This window comes from Bubalus bubalis, chromosome 8, assembly GCF_019923935.1.
Source record: "Bubalus bubalis isolate 160015118507 breed Murrah chromosome 8, NDDB_SH_1, whole genome shotgun sequence".
In the NCBI taxonomy this organism is placed as follows: domain Eukaryota; kingdom Metazoa; phylum Chordata; class Mammalia; order Artiodactyla; family Bovidae; genus Bubalus; species Bubalus bubalis.
Genome location: NC_059164.1, coordinates 112,857,968 through 112,876,780, shown reverse-complemented (window position 1 = coordinate 112,876,780; position 18,813 = coordinate 112,857,968). Strand labels below are relative to the sequence as shown.

The 18,813-nt window shown below is 42.4% G+C and overlaps 1 protein-coding gene across 3 annotated transcripts; it reads left to right on the top strand.

Annotated features, from left to right (window-relative positions):
* Positions 1-10,322: 10,322 nt before the first annotated feature.
* LOC102398326 (GTPase IMAP family member 5) lies at positions 10,323-17,659 on the top strand. Of its 3 annotated transcripts, none has more exons than XM_006049088.4 (4): positions 10,323-10,634; positions 13,168-13,246; positions 15,366-15,414; positions 16,683-17,659. In XM_006049088.4, the coding sequence occupies exons 2-4, from the start codon at positions 13,211-13,213 to the stop codon at positions 17,561-17,563; spliced, it is 966 nt and encodes a 321-aa protein (XP_006049150.3). In that variant the 5' UTR covers positions 10,323-10,634; positions 13,168-13,210; the 3' UTR covers positions 17,564-17,659. The 3 variants fall into 3 exon arrangements, with proteins under 3 accessions (XP_006049150.3, XP_006049149.3, XP_006049151.3); XM_006049087.4 differs by having other exon boundaries at positions 10,324-10,634; positions 13,163-13,246; XM_006049089.4 differs by lacking the exon at positions 13,168-13,246 and having other exon boundaries at positions 10,324-10,634.
* The last annotated feature ends 1,154 nt before the right edge of the window (positions 17,660-18,813 follow it).

Here is an 18,813-nt window from a genome sequence, read left to right as displayed (position 1 = left end):
TTGTTTTATTGCTCTTCAAAGTTCTCCTTTCCCCTCCAGTGAGCGCCTTCTTGATCACGTGGCTTCCCTCTTAGCAAGTATCTTCACTAGCCTGTCCTTATGGCAAACATTTTCCTGCTTTTCCTCATAGTTTTAACACTTATGTGTGTTGCTCTAAGATATATATATATATATATATATTTTTTTTTTTTTTTTAATTTCATCCATTATTAAGCTTGACAAGGTACTTCCCAGGTGGCTCTAGAGGTAAAGAACCCGCCTGCCAATGCATGAGACATAAGAGATGCAGGTTTGATCCCTGGGTCTGGAAGATCCCCTGGAGGAGGGTACGGCCACCCACTCCAGTATTCTTGCCTGGAGAATTCCATGGACAAAGGAGCCTGGTGGGCTACAGTCCTTAGCAAGGCACAGTCAGACAGTACTTAGCATGCACACGTACAAGCTTGACAAAAATGGATTCAGGCTGTCTATTCTGTTAGGAATTTCTACTTTTGTTTACTCATGTTGGTGCCAGTAGCTGTGTTTTACTGTTCATTTTACTGCTGTGTATTATTCTATTATATAAGTATTCTATAGTTTGTTTTTTAATCTACTATTTATGGATTTTTGGGTTGTTTCTAGCTTTTTACTGTTCTGAGCTTCCTTATAAAAATATGCTCAAGTATTTATTCATGTATGAGTTTCTCTAGGGCTACTGCCTTTAAACATTTTTGTTCGTGTATTCAGTAAAAGAATTTTTTGAATCTCTGTGTTCCCTTGAGAACTGAGGATTCCCTTTTAAACTGAACTTAAAATTTTTTTTCATGTGAATGTTTGTAAAGAATGCAATTCTAACACATTATAGATATTAACATTTAAAAATAAATTGCTACTTTTCTTAAAAAATAATATAAATAATGTAAAAGTTAGCTACCAACAGTAAACTGTTTAAAAAATACATGAACAAGCTCTTTTACAATAGAAAATTTATACTTGTTCCTTTTTCTCCTTGACTGTCCACTTACATCTTCCACAGACTTGTATCTTGTTATAATGGATTTTTCTGCTGGAAGATCTCCATCAACCTTGTGTATATTTCTGCCACAAAATATATGTGAAAATTGAAAAAATTGTGTGACTGTAAAACATCTCTTCTGTATTTAAGTATTATTAGTACACAGTTGATCAAAACAATAGAAACATATCACAACATTTGTAAAATAATAACTGAAAAAGTAAACTTTTTAATTTTAAAGATGCATCTTATCTCTCAGAATCAGTGAGACTTTCCCCCACTTATTTCATAAACACACGTGTGACTATTATTCTCTGGTAGAATAAGACAATGTTCAGATCAATTCAACTCCTATTTTTTGTTTTAATCAATGCAGGCACTGAGAAATCTTGTTCACATAAATAAATAATAAGGAATCAAAGCAATTTTTAATGGCAATACCATTCAATTCTCTGAACTCCTTTTAAGAAAAATGCCAAAAAACCCCACATAGTGATCTACCATTAATTTTTAATTGTGTATTAATGGATATATCAGACTTTGGCTTTTGTTGAAAATAAAATAGTGTAAACTGCTTGACTTGCAAAATGAGTTATTAGTCAGTCATTTGAGACATTAGATTTTGCAACATCAGGGAAATGAATTAAAAAAGCTTTACCAAGACCTATCAAATGACTATATTATATCTCTTACTCTTGAGGTTGAAAAGTATCCATTTAACTGGATATATCTTAAACATTTTGAAAGAATTGAAATAGTATAAGCTTTGATAAATCTTTATCAATGTGCATATTTTTATCTTCCAGCTTCATTGAGATATAATTAAAATACAGCACTATGTAAGTTTTAGGTGTAGAGCATAATGATTTCACTTATATACATCATGAAATGATTATTACAGTAAGCTTAGTAAATATCCATTATCTCACATAAATAAAAAATTAAAGAAATAGGAAAAATGTTTTTTCCTCTTAGGATTTACTCTCTAAACAACTTTCATGTATAATATACAGCCGTGTTAATTATATTTACCATGTTATACCAAACATTCCCAGTACTAATTTATCTTATAACTGGAAGTTTGTGCCTTTTAATGGCCTTCATCCAATTTTGCCTGCTCCATCCCCTGTATCTGGTAACCACAAATCTGATCTCTTTCTCCATAAGTTTTTTGGTTTGTTTTTGAAGTATAATTGACCTACTAAACTTCATAAGTTCCTGTTGTACAACATAGTGATTTAATATTTTGATACATTCCAAAATGATCACCATGATAAGTCTAGTTATTACTTACTATTACTTATCACCATACAAATATATTATATAATTATTGACCATTTCCCCCACATTGTACATTTTCTACCCGTGACTCATTTATTTTGCACCTGGAAATTTGTCACTGTTAATTTCTTTCACCTATTTCTTTTCCTCCTCTCACCCTCTTCCCCTCTGGCAACTACCTGTTTTCTGTATCTATAACTCTGTTTCTATTTTGTTATGTTTGTTCATTTGTTTTGTTTTTAAAGATTTCACATAAAAGTGAATTCATACAGTATTTGTCTTTCTCTGTTTAACTTATTTCACTATGCAAATATCCTCCAGTCCCTGTGTGCTGTTGCAAATGGCAAGATTTCATTCTTTTTATGGCTGAGTAATATTCATTTTATATCTATCTATCTATCTATCTATCTACCTCTAAGTGCCTATCAATGGATGAACAGATAAAGATTGCTTCCATATCTTGGCTATTGTAAATAAGGCTGTGGTGTACATAGGGGTGTACATATCTTTTCTAATTTGTGTTTTTGTTTTTTTCAGATATATACTTAGGAGTGGAATTGTTGGATCAAGTGGTAGTTCTATTTTTAATTTTTTGAGGCATCTTCATACTGTTTTCCATTCAGTTCAGTTCAGTTGCTCAGTCGTGTCTGACTCTGTGACTCCATGGACTGCGGCATGCCAGGCCTCCTTGTCCATCACCAACTCCCGGAGTTCACACAAACTCACGTCCATTGAGTTGGTGATGCCATCCAGCCATCTCATCCTCTGTCGTCTCCTTCTCCTCCTGCCCTCAATCTTTCCCAGCATGAGGGTCTTTTCAAATGAGTTAGCTCTTCGCATCAGGTGGCCAAAGTATTGGAGTTTCAGCTTCAACATCAGTCCTTCCAATGAACACTCAGGACTGATCTCCTTTAGGATGGACTGGTTGGATCTCCTTGCAGTCCAAGGGACTCTCAAGAGTCTTCTCCAACACCACAGTTCAAAAGTATCCATTCTTGGGTGCTCACCTTTCTTTATAGTTCAACTCTCACATCCATACATGACTACTGGAAAAACCATAGCCTTGAATAGATGGACCTTTGTTGGCAAAGTAATGTCTCTGCTTTTGAATATGCTATCTAGGTTGGTCATAACTTTCCTTCCAAGGAGTAAGCATCTTTTAATTTCATGGCTGCAATCACCATCTGCAGTGATTTTGGAGGCCAAAAAAATAAAGTCTGACACTGTTTTCACTGTTTCCGCATCTATTTCTCATGAAGTGACGCCCCCAGTCCCATCACTTCATGGTAAATAGATGGGGAAACAATGGAAACAGTAAGAGACTTTATTTTGGGGGGCTCCAAAATCACTGCAGATGGTGACTGCAGCCATGAAATTAAAAGACACTTTCTCCTTGGAAGAAAAGTTGTGACCAACTTAGACAGCATATTAAAAAGCAGAGACATTACTTTGCCTACAAAGGTCCATCTAGTCAAGGCTATGGTTTTTCCAGTAGTCATGTATGGATGTGAGAGTTGGACTGTGAAGAAAGCTGAGCACCTAAGAATTGATGCTTTTGAATTGTGGTGTTGGAGAAGACTCTTGAGAGTCCCTTGGACTGCAAGGAGATCCAACCAGTCCATCCTAAAGGAGATCAGTCCTGGGTGTTCTTTGGAAGAACTGATGTTGAAGCTGAAACTCCAATACTTTGGCCACCTCATGCGAAGAGTTGACTCATTGGAAAAGACCCTGATGCTGGGAGGGATTGGGGGCAGGAGGAGAAGGGGACGACAGAGGATGAGATGGCTGGATGGCATCAATGATTTGATGGACGTGAGTTTGAGTGAACTTCGGGAGTTGGATATGGACAGGGAAGCCTGGTGTGCTGCAATTCATGGGGTCTCAAAGAGTTGGACATGAGTGAGCGACTGAACTGAACTGAACTGATAGGACCGGATGCCATGATCTTAGTTTTTTGAAAGTTGAGTTGAGTTTTTTGAAAGCTGAGTTAAAGTCAACTTTTTCACTCTTCTCTTTCACATTCATCAAGAGGCTCTTTAATTCTTCTTCAATTTCTTCCATAAGGGTGGTGTCATCTGCATATTTGAGGTTATTAATATTTGTCCTGGAAATCTTGATTCCAGCTTATGCTTCATCCAGCCTAGCATTTCACATGATGTATTCTGCATATAAGTTAAATAAGCAGGGTGACAATATACAGCCTTGTCATACTCCTTTCCCAATTTGGAATCAGTCTGTTGTTCCATGTCCAGTTCTAACTGTTACTTCTTGGCCTGCATACATATTTCTCTGGAGTCAGGCCAGGTGGTCTGGTATTTCAATCTGTTTCAGAATTTTCCACAGTTTGTTGTGATCCACACACTCAAAGGCTTTGGCATAGTCAATTAAGCAGAAGTAGATGTTTTTCTGGAACTCTCTTGCTTTTTCCATGATCCAGCAGATTTTGGTAATTTTATCTCTTGCTCCTCTGCTTTTATTAAATCCGGCTTGAACATCTGAAAGTTCATGTTTCACGTATTGTTGAAGCCTGGCTTGGAGAGTTTTGAGCATTACTTTACTAGCATGTGAGATGAATGCAATTGTGCAGTAGTTTGAGCATTCTTTGGCATTGCCTTTCTTTGGGATTGGAATGAAAACTGACCTTTTCCAGTCCTGTGGCCACTGCTGAGTTTTCCAAATTTGCTGGCGTATTGAGTGCAGCACTTTCACAGCATCATCTTTCAGGATTTGGAATGGCTCAACTGGAATTCTATCACCTCCACTAGCTTTGTTCGTAGTGACGCTTTCTAAGGCCCACTTGACTTCACATTCCAGGATGTCTGGCTCTAGGTGAGTGATCACACCATCGTGATTATCTGGGTCGTGAAGATCTTTTTTGTACAGTTCTTCTATGTATTCTTGCCATCTCTTCTTAATATCTTCTGCTTCTGTTAGGTCCATACCATTTCTGTCCTTTATCGAGCCCATCTTTACATGAAATGTTCCCTTGGTATCTCTGATTTTCTTGAAGAGATCTCTAGTCTTTCCCATTCTGTTGTTTTCCTCTATTTCTTTGTGCTGATCGCTGAAGAAGGCTTTCTTATCTCTTCTTGCTATTCTTTGGAACTCTGCATTCAGATGTTTATATCTTTCCTTTTCTCCTTTGCTTTTCGCTTCTCGTCTTTTCACAGCTATTTGTAAGGCCTCCCCAGACAGCCATTTTGCTTTTTTGCATTTCTTTTCCATGGGGATGGTCTTGACCCGTGTCTCCTGTACAATGTCACGAACCTCATTCCATAGTTCATCAGGCACTCTATCTATCAGATCTAGTCCCTTAAATCTATTTTTCACTTCCACTGTATAATCATAAGGGATTTGATTTAGGTCATACCTGAATGGTCTAGGGGTTTCCCCTACTTTCTTCAATTTAAGTCTGAATTTGGCAATAAGGAGTTCATGGTCTGAGCCACAGTCAGCTCCTGGTCTTGTTTTTGCTGACTGTATAGAGCTTCTCCATCTTTGGGTGCAAAGAATATAATCAATCTGATTTTTATGTTGACCATCTGGTGATGTCCATGTATAGAGTCTTCTCTTGTGTTGTTGGAAGAGGGTATTTGTTATGACCAGTGCATTTTCTTGGGAAAACTCTATTAGCCTTTGCCCTGCTTCATTCCATATTCCAAGGCCAAATTTGCCTGTTACTCCAGGTGTTTCTTGACTTCCTACTTTTGCATTCCAGTCCCCTATAATGAAAAGGACATCTTTTTTTGGGTATTAGTTCTAAAATGTCTTGTAGGTCTTCATAGAACCATTCAACTTCAGCTTCTTCAGCGTTACTGGTTGAGGCATAGACTTGGATTACTGTGATATTGAATGGTTTGCCTTGGAAATGAACAGAGATCATTCTGTCGTTTTTGAGATTGCATCCAAGTACTGCATTTCAGACTCTTTTGTTGACCGTGATGGCTACTCCATTTCTTCTGAGGGATTCTTGCCCGCAGTAGTAGATATAATGGTCATCTGAGTTATAATAGGATTAGTCAGAAGATTTTCAAGAAGGGGAAACTGTCCTCAAGCAGGATACATTGTTGTTATATAATCCTTATTAAGGAATGTAGAAAAAATAAGTTTGTCCTTCCCTCCTCCTTGAGAATTCCAGACCCCTATCTCCTCACTGACAGCCCCAGACCCCTTTCTCCTGCTCTGGGACCCCAGACTTCTTACCAACCTACCTAGAAATTGACTCTCTCAGTAATATGTGTTTAAAGTTCATCCATGTCTTTTCATAGCTTGATAGCACATTTCTTTTCATTGGTGAATAACATTCCATTGACTGGATGTACCACAGCCTATTTATCCATTCATCAACAGTGGAAACACTGGCTGACTTTATTTTTCTGGGCTCCAAAATCAGTGCAGATGGTGACTGCAGCCATGAAATTAAAAGACGCTTACTCCTTGGAAGGAAAGTTATGACCAACCTAGATAGCATATTGAAAAACAGAGACATTACTTTGTCAACAAAAGTCCATCTAGTCAAGGCTATGGTTTTTCCAGTGGTATTGTATGGATGTGAGAGTTGGACTATAAAGAAAGCTGAGTGCCGAAGAATTGATGCTTTTGAACTGTGGTGTTGGAGAAGACTCTTGAGAGTCCCTTGGTCTGCAAGGAGATCCAACCAGTCCATCCTAAAGGAAATCAGTCCTGAATATTCATTGGAAGGACTGATGTTGAAGCTGAAACTCTAATACTTTGGCCACCTGATATGAAGAGCTGACTCATTTGAAAAGACCCTCATGCTGGGAACGATTGAGGGCAGGAGGAGAAGGGGATGACAGAGGATGAGATGGTTGGATGGCATCACCAACTCAATGGACATGGGTTTGGGTGGACTCCTGGGGTTGGTGATGCACAGGGAGGCCTGGCATGCTGCGGTTCATGGGGTTGCAAAGAGTCGGACACTACTGAGCGACTGAATTGAGCTGAAGTGAACTAAAAATCATCTTGGCTGCTATCAAATTTTGGTGATCATGAGTAAAGCTATTTTAATATTCATGAGCAGATTTTTGTGTGGACCTAAATAATATATTTTTAAATAAATGGATGAGAAAGGAGGGCTTTCTAGGGATGATAGAAGCCATAAAGAAAACAATTGTTAAAATTTCCAAACAGAGCAAAAAAGTTAACATAGGGAGTTTAAGAGATAAACAGCAGGGGGTAGTATTGCAAGACATTTGGCACCACTTGACAGTTCTGTTTTACTGAGCATGTTGTGAATTTAAATGTGAGACACAAACCTCAAACTTCTCTATTTTGTTTTATTGCCTGCATGCCTATGGCAGAGGAAAGGACTGTCAGTGATCTCCTGAGGATCTGTCCAAGAAACTGAGTATTAAGACCTGTTAGGAATGACTAGATTTCAATTTACATCTCACAGTAGGGAAACATTTTATTAAATAAGACAACTGTAATTCCACAGACTTAGAGAGATGAACAGTTATTTTCACAGGGCAGAACTACAGTTTTCAAGGACTGAATATGTCACAAACTTTTTTGTAGGAATAATACTTGTTGCTTAACCCTGCACTTGTAGGGGCAGGAAGGAGCAACTCCCTTCCTCCTTCATAGGTGATATTTCTTTCACCAGCAATTAGAAGCATCTGTGGTTTAAAGAGCTTCCCTGGTGGTGCAGTGGGTAAAGAATCTGCCTGCAGTGCAGGAGACCCAGGTTCAATCCCTGGGTTGGGAAGATCCCCTGGAGAAGAGAATGGCAACCCACTCCAGTATTCTTGCCTGGAGAATTCCATGGACAGAGGAGCATGGTGGGTTACAGTCCATGGGGTCACAAAGAGCTGGACATGACTATGGAAGGACTGATACATGGTTTGAAGAGCCATCGCTAGAATTCCAAGTGCTAATGCAAGAGGAAAAAGAGGAGTCCTGAATAGCCATAAAACTCTAAAGAAAGAAAAGAAAGGGGCAGAGGAGGAGTGTTAGTGGTTGTTATATAGGATAGATAATCTTTTGCTTTCTTGAGTCATAAATAAAGACTTTTCTTGAATCAATGAGAAAAACACATACAATTTAACAGAAAATATCAGCTAAGAGTATAATGAGAGTGTCTAGAGGAAAAAGTGTACAATTGTCCCCAACAGAAGGCCATCCCATCTCACCCTTTGCTGTAGTTGAGAAAATGCCTGAAGACAGAACCAAGATGATTTTTTTTTCAATGATTAATTTGCATTTTCTCTAATGCACAGAAAGTAGCTAGTCAAGACCTGTAGTCTCTATGGTATGGGGGCGCCAGTAGCCTAAGACAGGTGAAAAGACTGGGTTACCTTAACCATTAAAACTCACAAGGCAGATGTAGATTTTATTCCTTTGAGCAATGTCCCAAGTATTTGCAAAATATGTACTGAGACGACTGAACAAGTTGACTTCAGGCATAAAAATATTCATGATAAACCAGTTAAGAGTTAGATGTGTAGCAAAAGAATTTTGTTTTAGAAGAGTTGATCTTTAACCCTCTTCTCCTCATGCCACCCCCGCCCTGGGCAAAAATGAGATATCAGAGGCTTTTCTAGCTAGCAAAGAGAGTCTTCTGTATGTTTTTTTTTTTTTTTTTTGATTGGCTTACAAAGTTTTATTAGTTTCTGGTATACATCATTAGTGATTTAAAAGCAAGCTTTTCTGTCCTCTTCAGTAGGAGGGCATGTATCCACCACATTCAGTGTAATAGTATTATTTGGAAAGTTAAAATTACAGTATTAATATGGATGAATAGTTTGTAAGTTAAGTGTGGCTTTCACTGTAAATGTGAAATGTGGGTGTTAATCTGCATTATGGCTGAGCAAATAAAGAATCTGCTTGCAGTGCAGGAGACACAGGAGATGCAGGTTTGATCCCTGGGTCAGAAAGATCTCCTGGAGGAGAAAATGGCAACACACTCCAGTATTCTTGCTTGGAAAATTCCATGGCTGGAGGAGCCTGACTGGCTACAGTCCATGGGGTCACAAAGAGTGGGACATGACTGAAATGACTTAGCACATTTCTCCAAGCTAAGCAAAAGAACCAAGAGTTACCTGTATTTCTATGTCCCATTTAGTGTTGCTTTCCCAGAGTTAATCTGAACCCAAATAGGCTAGTAATGCCCCCTTTACCCTAAGAATGTCTCCAGAGAGGTGCTTCAGCCCTGGGGCCCCCAGCAGGGCCTTTGCCTGGAAGCAGAGGAAGCGGGAGGCTGCCAGGGCATTCCCTTAAGTACTTGTCACTTTGCCTAAATCATACTGTGAGTGGGGAGAGATGTGTCCCTGGCTTCCATGGAAATGCAAGTCCACCCAGATGAAGAAATCTACCAAACTTTGTTTCCCCCTGAATCCTCCCACCAATTCAGGAGCTTCAGGAGACATAGGTTCGATCTCAGATAGTTTTCATATGTGAGTAGTAAAAAAACCTACACAGAAGATTATCAAACTCCAACTTTCATGGTAATTTGCATGAGCACGCACCTTGCTTTCCAGGTGGTGCTAGTGGGAAATAGACTGCCTGACAATGCAGGAGACATAAGAGACATGGATTCAATCCCTGGGTGGGGAAGATCCCCTGGAGGAGGGCATGGCAACCCAGATCAGTAGTCTTGCCTGGAGAATCCCATGGACAGAGGAGCCTGATGGGCTACAGTCCATAGAGTCGCAAAGACTCGGATATGACTGAGACACGGAGCACACATGCAAGTCAAAACATGACTAACTTGAGGGCAGGGCATTTGACGAGAGACAAGAGGACCAGATCCACAGAAGATCTCAAATAAGATGCCTGTTTGAGTTCAGCCTTCGCTGCCATCTGGAGTTACATATAAGAAGCTATCTATGCAGAAGAGGTAAATGGTGGATGTGAGGAGATGCCTGTTGGTCCACTTTATGCCAGTGAAAGGTGGCAAATGCTTGGTTTGGGGTGTAGCTGTGCCCCAGATGTTCATTGGCTCCCCTGGGTCTCCAGACTAACTCAGGTAGAGACCTTGTTCTGCACAAAAGCCTTATAGAGATGTGGTAGAGAGAAGGAAATGGCATGTTATTAAAAAGAAAACAAAACCAAAGCAAAAAAACCCTTCTTGCTCTGGTGTCTCTGCCTCTGAGGTCATTTGAGTCATTCTCCAAGGATGGCTTGGTGAGGAAACTCACACGTTGTTCTTTGCCTACCCTGGGGTACTGGTCCTTCTCTGTCTCTGGCAGATAGGATTGGTGGCCAGGTTTTTTTCATCATTCACTGATCTTGTGTTTTTGTGATGAGACTAGAAGCCAAAGAAAGAGGCTGCCTGGAAAGGAAGGAAGAGTGCAGCAAGATTGTCTGAGAACTTGCAAAACTTTGCAGCATCTAGCAGGTAACAGGGTTTGTTTGTCTCTCTCTCTCTCTCTCTCTCTCCCCCCGCCCCCCCTCCCTCTCTACATGATTCCCCTAGTAACAGTCTGGGTCAGCCTGCACACTTGATCTTTCAAAGCCTCAGTTTCATTATTTCAAAATTATTAGAGTCAGGAATTATGTAGCCTAAATCCCCAAATTTACTGCAAGAGAAAATATTACTTTTCAGAAATGATTGCATCAATCCATCGGACTAGTGTAATAGTGGCAAGAATGCTGGAGTGGGTTGCCATTTCCTCCTCTAGGGGATCTTCCCAACCCAGGGATCAAACTTGCGTCTCCTGTATTTCTTATGTTGCAGGCAGATTCTTTACCCACTGAGCCATAGGGAAGTCCATACTTTTCAAAACCTAAAATATGGAACATGATGAGCTCAGACAGTAGCCCTCTGGTGATACTAGCTTGCTTATTTCTTGTGTTTGTGCAAAAGAATTTTCACATATACACCTAGTGGCTGCTTCATGCACGTCTGTGTTAGTTGCTCAGTCATGTCTGGCTTTTTGTGACCCATGGACTGTAGCCCACCAGGCTCCTCTGTCCATGGGATTCTCCAGGCAAGGATACTGGAGTGGGTGGTGATTCCCTTCTCCAAGGGATCTTCCCCACCCAGGGATTGAACCTTGGTCTCCTGCACTGGAGTCAGACTCTTTACTGTCTGAGCCACCAGGACCTATAGAATTTTCTGCACATTGCTGGGAGGAGGGTCTGACCTGCTTCCTGAAGTCATAGGATGTCCTTTGAAAAATGGGCTGAAAAATTGCCTTGTGATTTTAATCTGACTTGATGTCTGTTGCTTCTCTCTCTCTCTTTTTTTGGATGTAAAAAATTTTTTTATTGGAGTATAGTTGATTTACAATATTGTGTTAGTTTCTGCTGTACAGCAAATGAATCAGTTATACATATACATATATCCACTTTTTTAGATTCTTTTCCCATATAGTTCATTACAGAGTATTGAGTTGAGTTCCCTGTGCTATATACATTAGGTCATTTGCTATCTATTATATATATATATATATATATTAGTGTATTAGTGTATATATTTCAACCAATCTCCCAATTTGTTCCTCCCCCCATACCACCATCCATCTCCAGAGTTTTCCCACTGGTAACCACATAAATTCAGATTTTTTAAAGGTGAAATCCCTTATCTTTAAAATGTTGGTGGCTAACTTTTATATATTTACTTTTTTAACTTTTTTACTTTGTATTGGGGTATAGCCAATTAACAAACAATGTTGTGACAGTTTCAGGTGAACAGTGTAGGGACCCAGTCATACAATCACATGTATCCATTCTCCCCCAAACTCCCCTCCCATCCAGGCTACCACACAACATTGAACAGAGTTCCATGGACTCTACTGTAGATCCTTGTTGGCTATCCATTTAAAACCTAGCAGTGGGTACCTGTCCATCACAAACTCCCCAACTATCTGTTGCTTGTTTCTGTTGCATGCACTGCTTAACTGGAAGGAAAATTTCTATTTTCAAGAGGGGAGGAATTTTTAGGGACAGGATTCAAGATGATCTGCTCATTGTTTCTGAGAAAGAAATACAATTTTCTGTTTAAAAAATGATTTATCTCCCTCATTAACCAGAATGGGGTCATGAGGGCGTTATTCTGGAGGATTATCCTGCTTGGCTCCCTGTAACAGTAACAGTGTCTCACCATGCTACCTCGTCTATGATTCCAAATCAGCGTGTCACCCTCTCCAACACTCTCCTATGGGGCCACTAGGGGAGATTCTGAATGCTTTTGGCAAAGAGTAAAATAATCTGCCCAGGTTTTGGTCCATTTCAGGCCAGTTTCAGTATTTTCCTGAAACTGAATCAGTTTCACAATTTTCGCAAGGGTGCCTCTATCTTTGCCCCACGTGCTCCTTTCAGCTCTGCCCAGGGGAGACGTGGTGGCAAGTGGGGCTATCCAAGCATGGTAGAAGGAATCACCTTCTTTCCCAGTCTCTGGAAGGAGCTGTTCTCTAAACTGGTCCAACTGTCTTCCAAGTGTAGGAAGAAAAGTGTTTGCTACTGCTGCTAGGTCACTTCAGTCGTGTCCGACTCTGTGCGATCCCATAGATGGCAGCCCACCAGGCTCCCCTGTCCCTGGGATTCTCCAGGCTAGAACACTGGAGTGGGTTGCCATTTCCTTCTCCAATGTATGAAAGTGAAAAGTGAAAGTGAAGTCGCTCAGTTGTGTAGCACTTAAATGAATGAATGAAGGGATGATGGCTTTAAAACGAAGGAGCTGGGTTGTTGGCAGGAGGAAGCATGATGATGGTTATGTTGGGAGGGGACTGATGGGCACAGGGGTCTTCAGGGGACAGAGCAGAGGAGAGGTGCAGCTGGGACGTGGTGGCAGCCTTCTCACCAGAGGTATGGCCATTTGCACTAAACTAGAGAAAATAAATAAATAAAAAAAAATAGTTGAGAAAGATGGTTCTTATGAAGCCCCCCCCCCACCTTTTTTTTTTAACTTCTCTTTCTGCTCAGGCTAGGCTCAAAGAGAGCAGCAATTTAAGCCTCTCATTCTTGGAAGAGATGTCTGGCTACCAGTTGCTTGGTCACATATATCATGTGAGTAGCTCTGCTTGACCTGTTCCCAAGGGGCTTAGGGGCAGCTCAAGGGGACCATTCTCTTCCAGCACGCAGGGCAGGCAGCATGCTCTGGTCCTGCCTGCATTCTAAAGTGGTCAGGAGACACAGTGAAGGAGTTGCCATCTCTCTCTGATATCCCTTCAACACCAGTCCTGGGTGAAGGCAGCTTCATGTCATTGCTGTATTACCTACCCCGTGAAGCCTCAGTTTCCTCATATTTAAAAGATGTGGACAGTGTCATTTGATTTCTCTATGAGTCCAGGCATATCATCTCCAGCCTCCCCTCTCCAGTTCCCCTTTCTGCAGCTCTTTCAGCATCACATTCTCTGCCCCTCATCACTCTAGTCACTTACTTGGTACCTGCGTGGTACCCTCAGATGCTCGGGAGCCCCTCCTTAGTGGTCCTCTCTGGAGACCACCATTCAATATCACCCAAGGGCAATATGTGAGAAAATAGAACATCTTGGTTTCAAGATCATCAGCACAGAAAACAAGCTGATACCTTAAAAAAAAAACCGTAGTTCTCCCATTTGTCACCCCTATGCAATATGTTTAAAAATCCTCCTTGAAAAGATCCAGCCAAAGATTAGAATTATTTTCAGATTTGTTCCTTTTCCAAGTTTCAACAGAGAGAATTAGCTGAATTGATGTATCAGTTTTCTCTAGAAAAACAGAACCAACAGGATATATGTATGAAGAAATTTATTTGAAGGAATTGGCTCACACGATTATGGGGGATGGTAGATCTGAAATTTGTAGGGCAGACTGGCAGGCTGGAAAGTCAGGCAGGAGGTGACAATGAAGTCTTGAGGCAGAATTGTCTTCTGGCTTGAAAAATACAATACCATTAGAATGAATTACAAAATATTATTAGGAAACTGACAGAAGCTGAATGTTGACTTTCAAATGAAAATAATTTATTTATTAAATTATTTTTCCTTCAAAGGTAATCATTGCAGCCAATTTCACAGATGGTTAGATAATATTCTATATGGTGTGATCCCACGGATGGTGGAGGAAATTCACTTATTCCAAAACATTTTTTTTTTTTTTGGTTCATCTGTCCTAGATGCTGAAATTCCACAATTAGAGATTCATTCTTTAGCATTAACTTCTTGAGCTTTAGAAAATACTCTAAAAGTTTGCACACAGCAAGGTCCTGATGTAGTTTTGGAAAGGGTTGTGAAGAACTTTCCCAGTAATGAAGCTTGAGTAGTCATCCTTAGGTGGGGCCTCAGTGGACCCCCTCACTGAGCAGAAGAAGTAGGAGGTGGGAAGAAAGAGAAAGATCAAGAAAAAGGCATATGGGGGAAGGCGAAAGAAGGAGAGTGGGCAGGAGAGAGATGGCCCTGAGGTAGTTACTGGTCTAGGACTGTTTGAGCTGAGAACATAGAAGTGTAGATCTTTGGTAACATAACAGCGGGCCTGAACCTAACATATCAGGTGTTTCCTCTGTTTACCGGATGTATGGTCCACCCTCCTGCCCACTGGACTCATGACCATCTTCTATTTCTGCCATGACCAACTCATCCCAGTTTGCCTGGGACTCTCTCAGTTTCAACACTGAAGCTCCTTTGATCAGGGGATCCTCTCTGTCCAGGGCAAACTTGGATGATTGGTGACCCTCTACACCACCATCACCATGGAAGAACTTAGGGAAGAGCTTCTTTTGTGAATTTACCAAAGGGAGAAACTTTGCCAGGCAATCTTGTGTTTGGAACTCAGGACAGGACTGAGACCCTCAAGGCAGAGAGCCAGGATGCCAGGAAATGACCAGCTTCCATGTTTGGTCTTCTGGGTGGGCAGCATGTTTTTCAGTGCATCTTGTCAGTAACTAAATACCGGTGGTGGGAAACCACGTGTCAGTGCCCTCGTGTTGGGACTGTCTATATACTCTTCATTAGGAGCCTCAGTCTAGTGTCAAGAGTGGTTGAGGGTCAGCAGACTTTGGTTTTAGTCTCAGCTCATCCATTAGATTATGTTGGCCTTCAGTAGTTGTTTTTTACCCCCTTCAGTCTCCTTGTCTATAAAATGTGGTGTTCTGTGCTGGATGTCACATCCAACTTGTCTGAACAATCCTTGCCTGTTCTCTCCCTAGAACAAAATGGAAGGGCTTCGGCAGGGTGGAGGAGACAGCTGCACCACAGGTACGGTCTGGAGGAGCCCTTCACGACACTGGGGGGCCATGAGCTTAGCACTGGGGCAGGCAACTTCCCACCTGCAGTGCAAAGTACAAGACTAGAGTCACCTGAAGACAAAGGAAACACATTTCCCCAGGAAATAGAACTTACTAGGCTATTTGCTGTCATACCCTTCTTACTGAGTATACGTTTTTTTCATAGAAAACCCAGCCATGTGATAAAACGTAGACCAGGCAGGGATGGAGGAGTTGAAAGTATGGGACAAATGTTTAATTCAGTGGTTGTAGGAAGCTCGGAGCATCAGAAAGACTTCTGGGTGGGAACTGAATAGGGAGAAGGTTTTGGAAAGGTTGGAAAAGTCCAGCATCCTGGAAGGATCAATCCTAAAGACTTTGGCCATCCTGGGTGATTTATTCTACCAGCTTGTGTGAGCTCCCTTTTTCTCTATATAAGAATATTTACTCTGAGCCCAGGCCCGTGGTGAGAATTGAGGGTGTGACAGCCAAACTGATCCAGATGTGCTAGTCCTTTGAGATCTTTTCCTTTTTTCTTTTGTTCTCTTCTTGTATTACTCTTTTTGTCAGTTAAAACTGCTAAAACAAATAGCAGAGACTGGGTGGTAATCAAGAAATATTTATTTCTGACTGTTCTGGGGCCTGGGAGGTTCAAGATCAAGGTGTGGGGGATTTGGTGTGTGGGGAGAAGCCACTTCCTGGTTGCTGTGTCCACATCTGATGGAGAGAGAGTAATCTCTTTCTTTTCTTTTTTGTTGTTGTTCAGTCGCTAAGTGTTGTCCGACTCTTTGGGACCCCAAGGACTGCAGCATGCCTGACCTAGACAGGTTTCCCTGTTCTTCACCATCTCCCAGAGTTTGCTCAAACTCACATCCATTGAGTCAGTGATGCCATTCAATCATCTCATCCTCTGTCACCCCCTTCTCCTCCTGCCCTCAGTGTTTCCCAGCATCAGGGCCTTTTCCAATGAGTTGGGTCTTTCCAAAGAGTTGGCTCTTTGCATCAGGTGGCCAAAATATTGGAGCCTCAGTTTCAGAATCAGTCTTTCTAATGAATATAGTCCTTTTCTTCTTAGAAGGACACTAATTCCATCATGGAGTTCCATCCTCATGCCTTCATCTAGACCTCATCACCTCCCAAAGACCTGACCACCAGTGACCATCAGGTTGAGGATCAGTGTTTCACATATGAATTTTTTTTTTGGGTGGGACACATTTAGTCCATAGGGATTGCACATTAACTTTTTATGTGCTCTGACAGGTGGAGGAGGAGAGAGCTTAAATCCAGACTCATCTTCATTGAGGATCATCCTGGTAGGGAAAACAGGCAGCGGGAGAAGTGCCACCGGGAACAGCATCCTCTGCCAGCCCATGTTTGAGTCCAAGCTGGGGGCCCAGGCGGTGACCAGGAAGTGTCAGAAGGAAACAGGCACGTGGAATGGGAGGAACATCCTGGTGGTGGACACGCCCTCCATCTTTGAGGCCGAGGCCCAGGATCAAGAGGTGTATGAGAATATCGGAGCCTGTTACCTGCTGTCGGTGCCAGGGCCCCACGTGCTGCTGCTGGTGACCCAGCTGGGGCGCTTCACCGAGCAGGATGTGGTGGCCGTGACCAGGGTGAAGGAGGTCTTTGGGGCAGGAGCTGAGAGATATATGGTCATCCTCTTCACCCACAAGGAAGACTTAGAGGGCGGATCCTTGGATGAGTACGTGGCAAACACAGACAACCTCAGGCTGAGGCGCCTGGTCCGGGAGTGCGGGCAGAGGTACTGTGCCTTCAACAACCGGGCCTCGGGGGATGAGCAGAGAGAGCAGCTGGCCCAGCTGATGGCTGTGATCGAGGGGCTGGAGCAGGAGCACCAGGGCGCCTTCCTCACCAACGAGCTCTTCTTTGATGCACAGATGCTCCTGCAGATGGGGGCTGGCGCCCATGGAGAAGGTCAGAGGCGCTACCTGGACAAGGTATGGCTGCAGGTTGCAAAGCAAAAGCAAGGCCTGAAAGAGGCCAAGAGAAACTGTGCCTTCAAGACAGTCTTCCGACTCAGAGCCTGGATTGTTGTGAATTATGAGCTTTGTGTTTGTCTTGTTTGGTGCAGTTTACTTTTCCTTCTTATTCTACTGATCATCCTGTACCATCTTTAATTCTGTGAGACATCTGTGTGGCAGAGCCATTTCTCAAATATCACCTCATGGATTCATTGTTTAATTCAGAAATAAAGTCTCCTGGTCTGCAGAGGACATGGTTTGTCATTTTTGCAGCTCCCATGACCCTTCTTCCTTGTAGATTTCTGGCTTGGTTCATGCCTTTCATGGCTTGGTTCACTGCTTCCTTGGTGAAGTCACGTGCTTCAGAGCAAGACAACGACTGAGTTTCAGGGATGCCTGGCTGGTGTGTGCACCATCCCATTTTCTTTGCAGTGATCAGCTCAGTCATGGGCCTGAGACCAGTCGGGCCAATGGGAAGTGAGTAAAAGTCTGCAGAGGTGGGGCCAGGAGGTATCTCCTTGCCCAGGAGAGACCCCCATAGAGAGACAGTCTCTTCTTCCTCAGGACACTATGGCATCTGAATGCAAGGCATGGAAAGACAGCAGTCATGTGAGGTTGAAGGCAAAATGTTAGGGTTCACAAGGGGCTCATAGCATATAGTTAAAATATGGCCCATTGTGGTGCCCTGACAAACAAGAGATGAAGTCACAGTGGCCACATTGCCCTGGGGGCATCCTGTTTTTCCTGAAGGCAATATCCTGTTTCTCCCTGCTGGGGCCAGTTTCTCAAGACTATGTGACCACTCAGCTGTGAGACCCCTTCAACTGCGTGACCACAAGACCCCAGCTGCGGGCTAAAGATAAACTAAGGCCCCCTCTCTTCAGGGCGTGATTACCCATCGATAAGTATAAGAAGGGTTGTCTGTAAAGGGAGGGCACTGGTTTGTCTCTAAAGCCAGTTACTTTCTTTCTTTCTTCCTATAATGAATCTTTTTCTGCCTGAATGCCTGGCTCTCTCTCTTTTTCTTTGCATTCGCCTTGCATTCCTGGTGCTGAAACCCGGGAGGGAAGACCCACCGGGGCTAGGTGGGCTTCTCTCCTGAGCCCACCTTTGGTGGTTCCCTCCCTTGTACCTCACCAAGAAACTGGGATGAGCCCCAGGGACGGGATTCTCCTCTTGCCTTGTTGGACTGACATCCACACCCTGGTTCAAATTTCATTGGCTGCAGGGGTGGGTGAATTTGGCTCTCTTGGACCCTCTTTCTCTGGTTTGGTGTTTGAAGCCCTAGCACTAGGTTGAGGATCCCCATGGCCCTTGGGCTCTGGTCTCACTTTGAAATAGGGGACGTTCATTTCCAGGTAGACCCTGTCGCTGTCTGAGAAGGCCGTGAGAATGGGGATGGCTTT